At 36.5% G+C, this 6651-nt stretch overlaps 1 protein-coding gene across 1 annotated transcript in view; it reads left to right on the plus strand.

The window, feature by feature from the left end:
- Nucleotides 1-2769, plus strand: part of LOC106531531 (sortilin-related receptor) — a gene marked incomplete at its 5' end in the record, with an annotated part of 12827 nt that extends 10058 nt beyond the window's left edge. The window contains 1 exon segment of the mRNA XM_014027417.1: nt 2331-2769. Within this exon segment, the coding sequence (XP_013882871.1) occupies nt 2331-2398 (68 nt within the window).
- Between the last annotated feature and the right edge of the window lie 3882 nt (nt 2770-6651).

Consider the following 6651-nt stretch of genomic DNA (forward strand, 5'->3'; position numbering starts at 1 on the left):
GGAGAGGGAGGTCTGGGCCTCCCTTCTGAAGCTGCTGCCCCCGCGACCCGACCCCGGATAGGCGGAAGAAAATGGATGGATGGATGGATGGATTTAACACAGTTGTTTATACTTTTTTGCTGGCTTGTGCGAGCTAGCCGCTAGCCTAGCTCGGATACCTCCACACTTACCCCTCCTCTGCCTCCTGCGTCGCCTTTTGTGGCGCTTCCACTGTGGGCGCGCTGTAGTGGTGGGGGTCGGTGGGGGTGCAGAAGTCCAGGGCACGCCGCCGGCTCGCAGCTCTTCACGGAGGTTGTGGTTTAACTCCAAAAATTAGTTCCTGCCAGCTTCAAGTAGAAACTCACGGCTGTATGTGAGTTTCAGGACATGAATGTGCGACAAAGACATCCAAAAACATTGCAACTTGCAGGATAAAAATCACAAAAACGCTGTTTCCTTGGGAGAGAGAGAAGCCGCAGCGTGTGCACACGTCACCATTTTTTCTGGACCTTCATGCAATACATCAAATTAAAAAGAACAACATGGTAGCAATGTTGATTGGATTGGATGCAGGAAAGCATTCGACTCAATAAGCTGGTCATTTCTCTACAAAGTTTTAAATAGGTGTGGATTTCACAATATTTTTGTTAAAGCAATACAATTGGTCTATGATAAACCAACAGCAAAAATTAAAATAAACAGAAACCTTTCAAGACCACTGACATTGGAAAGATCAAGTTGCCAGGGTTGTCCTCTATCCCCAGCACTATTTGCTTTATTTATAGAAGCTCTTGCACAGTGTGTCAGACAAAATAATAATATTAGAGGGATACAAATGCAAGGACGTGACCAAAAATGATCTCTTTTTTCTGACAATATTTTAATCTATTTGAGCCAGCCCGAAGAATCTTTACCTCAGTTAATGACCACATTAGAAGAATTTGGTTCATTGTCAGGTTATAAATTGAATAAACAAAAAACTCAGGCTATGACTTTTAGTTTTGAACCTTCACAAAAGTTAAAAAGAAAATATAGTTTTGAGTGGGATCAGGATTCTATTAGATACCTCGGAGTGAATTTATGTAGGGATACTAACACATTGTTTGAAATAAATTATGACCCAATAAACTTAAAAATTAAATCAGACTTGTCAAGATGGAGCCTCATACCTTCCTTCCCTGGGTCTAATTTATAGAGTTGAATCAATAAAAACAAACATTTTACTCCACCTGCTCTATCTATTTCAGACTCTTCCTATTGAGGTCACAAAACATGAATTTTTAGAATGGGATAAAATGATCTCCTGCTATATAAGGCAGGGTCGAAAACCAAGAATAAAACACAGTATATTACAACTTTCAGAAGCTCAGGGTGGCTTATCCTTGCCATGCTTAAGAGATTATTATTATTCAGCTCAGTTAAGGCCTTTGGTGTGTTTATGGGATTCTAATTTTACAGCCAGATGCAAAGACATAGAGGAGCATTTGACTAGAAACACTCCAATAAGGCTATAATAGCAGATAGACAACTACAAACTGATCTGATTGATGATAAACATCCTTGGATAGGACTAACCTTTAACATTTGGAATAAAGTCTGTGAAGAAAATAATCTAACCAAAGCAGAAATGATGTTACGATTGTGTGCATATGATAGTGAATTCTTACCCAACTGCCATGACAAGAGCTTTAAAGAATTGACAGAAAATGGATTCACCTCATACTTTATATATGAACATAATGGACAACTGGCAGATTTTCAAACTCTTAAGGGGAAATACGGTCTAAATAATTATGATTTCTTTCGATACTTACAAATGAGAAACAGATATAAGGAAATCCAGAAAGCCATTTCAGGGACAAGTAATAATGTAATAATAAATATATTTAAATTGGCTTATAACCCTGGCTCAGTTAAAAAAGTTATAACACAATTATACAAAGGACTTCAGGAAAACAAATCACTTGGCACACTGGGTGTTAAAAAAGATGGGAAAATGGGCGTAGAAATAGACAATATTGACTGGGAATGTTTGTGTAAAATACACTGGAAACAACTTACTCAGCAAACTGGAGAGAATTAGGATGGAAAAATGTCATGATTTTGTTTTTTATCTCACCTAACCAACATAACCCTCACCAAAGTATAACAACAGACTGCTGGAGACTATTTGGTGACACAAAATCGAACCATTACGACATATTTATATACGAAACTGAATAAAATCAGACCTGACAAATGTCAGACAAATCAAAATTCAAAACAAAACTAAATATGTATATGCTCATTTAATTTCTTTAGAAGTGACTCTTTATAAAAGCCTTTTTTTAATTTATTTTTTAAACTTTTAGGTGACGATGATGAAGATGCTCCCATGATCAGCGGTTTCTCAGATGATGTCCCCATGGTTATCGCATAGCCCGACACTCCCCTTCCTGTTGTTTTCCTGCTGCCTGTTTCTGTCTTGGTCCCGTTCTGCGACGCAGTGGTACGATGGAGCGCTAAGCTAAAAGACCCAAACTCAACTCCATTTTGAGTTCAGTGAGGAGAGTTGGACCCAGTGTTCAGGAACGCTGAAGAAAAATGGAGAAGCTTAAAAAGAGTGAGATATTTTTCAAAGAAATGATGCACTTTTTTGATGCGCAATAACTTATTTTTTTATAAAGTGAATCATGTTTATGAGTTTAAAAAGGACAGGAAAGAAGAGTTGGACACTGAAGAAAACTGTGAAGAGTCTGAGTTTGTCCAGCAGTCTGGGGAAAGACCCTGTTTGTGATGAAAACTCGCGGTCCAGTCGAGCAGTTTACTGCTTAAAGCCAAAAGAAGCATTCACATGGAAACTACGAATGCACAAACAAACAAACACAGAAACAAAATAAATATATAGTCTAATACTGTGTACACAATTTCACACTCGTTATCAGGTTGGTTGTAGTTACATGTCTTTGTAATAGTACAATATGTATTATAGAAGTATATGCTGTACTATGACAGTATGTGTAACATTGTTGCCCCTAGGGGGGCAGATGTGGGAGTTCACTGTGGATTATGTTTCATATTTTAAAGAATCGAACTGGTCTTGTAGTAAAATGAGCAGTTTGTTGTGTAAATGCTGACAGTCTGTGAGTGGATTCAGTGATGTCATCAACACGTGTTTTCTACCAGCAGCAGTCTGTCTGCAGGAGGAACACAGCTTCTGACAGGAAGTTTGTCCTCTGAGCTTTGTCAAAACCATCAGCAGTTTGTAAATATTGGCTTTCCTTGTAATGCTGCACCATACTGTAAAATGTGCTTATTCATTTTTGAATTATTAGTCATTATTCAGCACCACAAAGTTACCACCAGTTATTACCCGCAGCGTTTTGCCATGACCGGTTGTAGAAGTGTTTGTGGTTCTCAGGGAAACGTGTCGGAGCAGACACCAGTGCAGCAGCACCTTCACCAACACGCTCAGGCACAAACATCATTCATATATATTACTGGAGTGGGCGTGGCTAGTGCGTTGCAGCACTGACGTGCACACACTGACGTGCACACACTGACATGCACACACTGGAGCTCTGTTCTGCACTGAGGAGCCTCAGTCAATGACTGTGAGGTGTCCTCCTGATGAAAAACTCTTATAACTTCCTGATTTCTTGATCCATTTTTACAAACTATGGTTCAAAATAAAGCTGAGGAAATTATGAATTTTATAGTTATGGAAATTTAAAATAGATAACTAATTTAAATGACTAAAACAGTATTTGACAACAGATAAAATCAATTTTAAATCAGGTTAAACATGAACATTAAAGCTGTTTAATGTTAGCAAACAGGTTTTATAATTAAAATAGTTAATTTTGGTTAAATATTTGTAACCTGTGAATCATAACCTTTTTTATGTCTTGTAAACATGTAAATATTTCTGCAGTTTATAACAAAGTATTTGAATCATTTGTACATTTATAAAGTGTTTGTTTGCACCATGCTACGTTCTGCTCATTGATTTCAATGGTTAGCATTAGCATTAGCTCAATGCATAAAAATCCTGCTTGCGAAGCCACGCCCAGGTCACGTGACGCCCAATCCAGTGAAATATATGAATGACAAACATCCATCTGCTGCTGAATAACTACTAAAAGCTTTGAAGAGGCTGCTGAAGGTGGGGCGGGGGGGGGGGCACCAGTAGATTATTTTTACTGGTTCAAGTTAACTTTTCTGAACTGGTTCAGTCTGAATTCACTTCAACATGAATAAATAAATGTTTCTTTCATTCTATTCAACCATGCTCAGTTGGTTTAAACTTGTCTCCTGTTTTATTTTGGTTGTTGGTATTTCTTACTTTTAAAATGCTTCTTGTCTCTTTCACAAGTTGCTTCACAAATGTTTTTTCTTTCAATTGATAAAAACATTCAAAATATTTTAAATTAAACATTGGGTTTATGTAATTTATTCAGGGTAGGCTTTCAGTCACATTTCATATGAGATCTTTGTTTATTTTCAAACCAGATATTTAGAAGCTGGTTTATATTTTTACCTTGAAAATATTGACCCAGATATTACTTGGTTGATTATTTTAGCACCAGTAGCTTTTATCTTTTTAAAGTTGCCTTTCCTGATATGTTTTATAGCCTCAACTCAAAAAAATTGGGATATTGTGTAAAATGTTAATGGAAAAAGAAAATTAAAAAATGCAATGATTTGCAAATCACAAAAGCCAGATTTTAATCAGCAAGGAACATGACAAACATTTTAGATCTTTAAATTTAAAAATTTGTTCTGTCTTTGAATTTAAAAAGAGATGAGAGTCATTTTCCATTTGATTGGACACGACTGTTAATCATGTCTGTTTCTACAGCCGTCTGCAAACATCTGGAACCTGAGAGCAGCTGCTGGACTCTTTAGAGCAGTTCCAGATGTTTTCAGGCAGGTCAGGTCAGGTCAGCACATGGACTCTGATAAGCACTAATGCACGTCCATACCATCAGAGAGGCATGCTTTTGAACTGGGGACTGATAACAAGCAGATATTTCCTCTTTAGTACAGACAACATTGTTTCCTAAAAGAATAAAAAACTTGAACAGAAAATCATTTTCCACTTTGCCTTTAATGCATTTTCATTGGGCTTTTCTGGATGATTTCATTTATTCAAAATTACCTTTATTTATGTAAAAATGGAAAAAAAATTCCTGATGTAAAGATGTTCACTGTGTCTTGTTGTGAGTAAAACATGGGTTTTTTGAGATTTGCAAATTATTACATTATGTTTTTACTTATATTTATCAGAACTTGGTCAGAACTGCAGTTGTATTTTTAAACATCCTTTTTACCTTTTTGTTTAAAGAAATAACTCAAAAGATCATGTGCTGTGTGAGTAAACCACCTCAAACCTCACATATATTCAAACTAAAGAAATATAAAAATCATTCAATCTGTGATAAAACCCAGTAGATCTTTGACATTTTCCCAGACAGGAACCAGTATAACTAACTGCATGGTTGTGTAATAATGAAGACATGTAGTTAGAGATCAGCCTCAGGTCAGGAGGATCTGATTGTCAAAGTGATAATATTTATTTCACAGAAACAAACCACTGCATGTGTTTAAATGTGTCGGCACACACTCACAAACAACAACATTCAGTTTCGTTGTCTCACAGCACATCAGCACAATGTGAGCTGCATGAACTCATGTTTGTGTTTTAACTCCACTGAGCCATTTGAAATTTAAACTGATGGTGTCCTGCTTTTCTCTTTTTTTATTTATTTTAACCTTTGTCTATTTTTGTGAAAATGTCTCCATGAATGTATTTTATTTTGTACTTTTGTTCATTGTGCTAATGTTCGGTGCACTCTGTGCTTTCGCTCCGTGCTGAAGAAAACATATTATTCACTGTTTTCAGATTAACCGTCAACACAATTTTGTTGTTATTCAGTTTTTGAGGATGTGTTCAATAACTTGTAACGTCAAATTTTTATTAGTTTGATTTTTTTAAGGTTCATAAATCTAAAATAAGTGCATTGCAGAAGTATTCTTCCCTCTTTATATTTTGTTGTCAGACAACCTGAAATTTAACTGGATTTTAATTTCATTAAAACTAATAATTCTAAAAATATTCTCCAGATTAATGAAGAAAATCTGTTTTAGATAGATCTAAAAATTAAAACATGGTGTGTGCAGTTGTGTTAAGCCTCAATGCTTTAAAGTCCAAATCATTTTTCAGAAGGCACTCGTCTGAAGTGTCAGTTGAAGTTAACCTAACAGCCCTGAGAATCAACACTAGTTCAGGTAGTAAGGGACAGCATGGACACCAATGAAGTCTCAGGTCACAGACAAAGACAAGTAGATGTCAGGTTTGGGTTATAAAATGTACCCTACAATCCTGACCATCACCTGTAGTTCCATTTAATTTATTACGTAAATAAAAAGAATCATCAGAGCAAACCTACGAAGTCAAAACTGTCCCATCAGAGCCCGTGAGGGGACATGGGGGATTTTTTTTCTTTTTGCGTTCCCTCGCAAAAGTTGTTTATCACTGTTGTGCTGCCGGTTTATTAACAAACTCACATGTTCACCATTAGTGAGTTAGCCTACTGCTTTAATTCGGCTTCACAATGAATATATCACACAGACACACATGGAAGGATGTCATATGACGATATTTGGACACAGTGCAGCCACGCAACATCA

This window comes from Austrofundulus limnaeus, unplaced genomic scaffold (genome assembly GCF_001266775.1).
Source record: "Austrofundulus limnaeus strain Quisiro unplaced genomic scaffold, Austrofundulus_limnaeus-1.0 Scaffold647, whole genome shotgun sequence".
In the NCBI taxonomy this organism is placed as follows: Eukaryota; Metazoa; Chordata; class Actinopteri; order Cyprinodontiformes; family Rivulidae; genus Austrofundulus; species Austrofundulus limnaeus.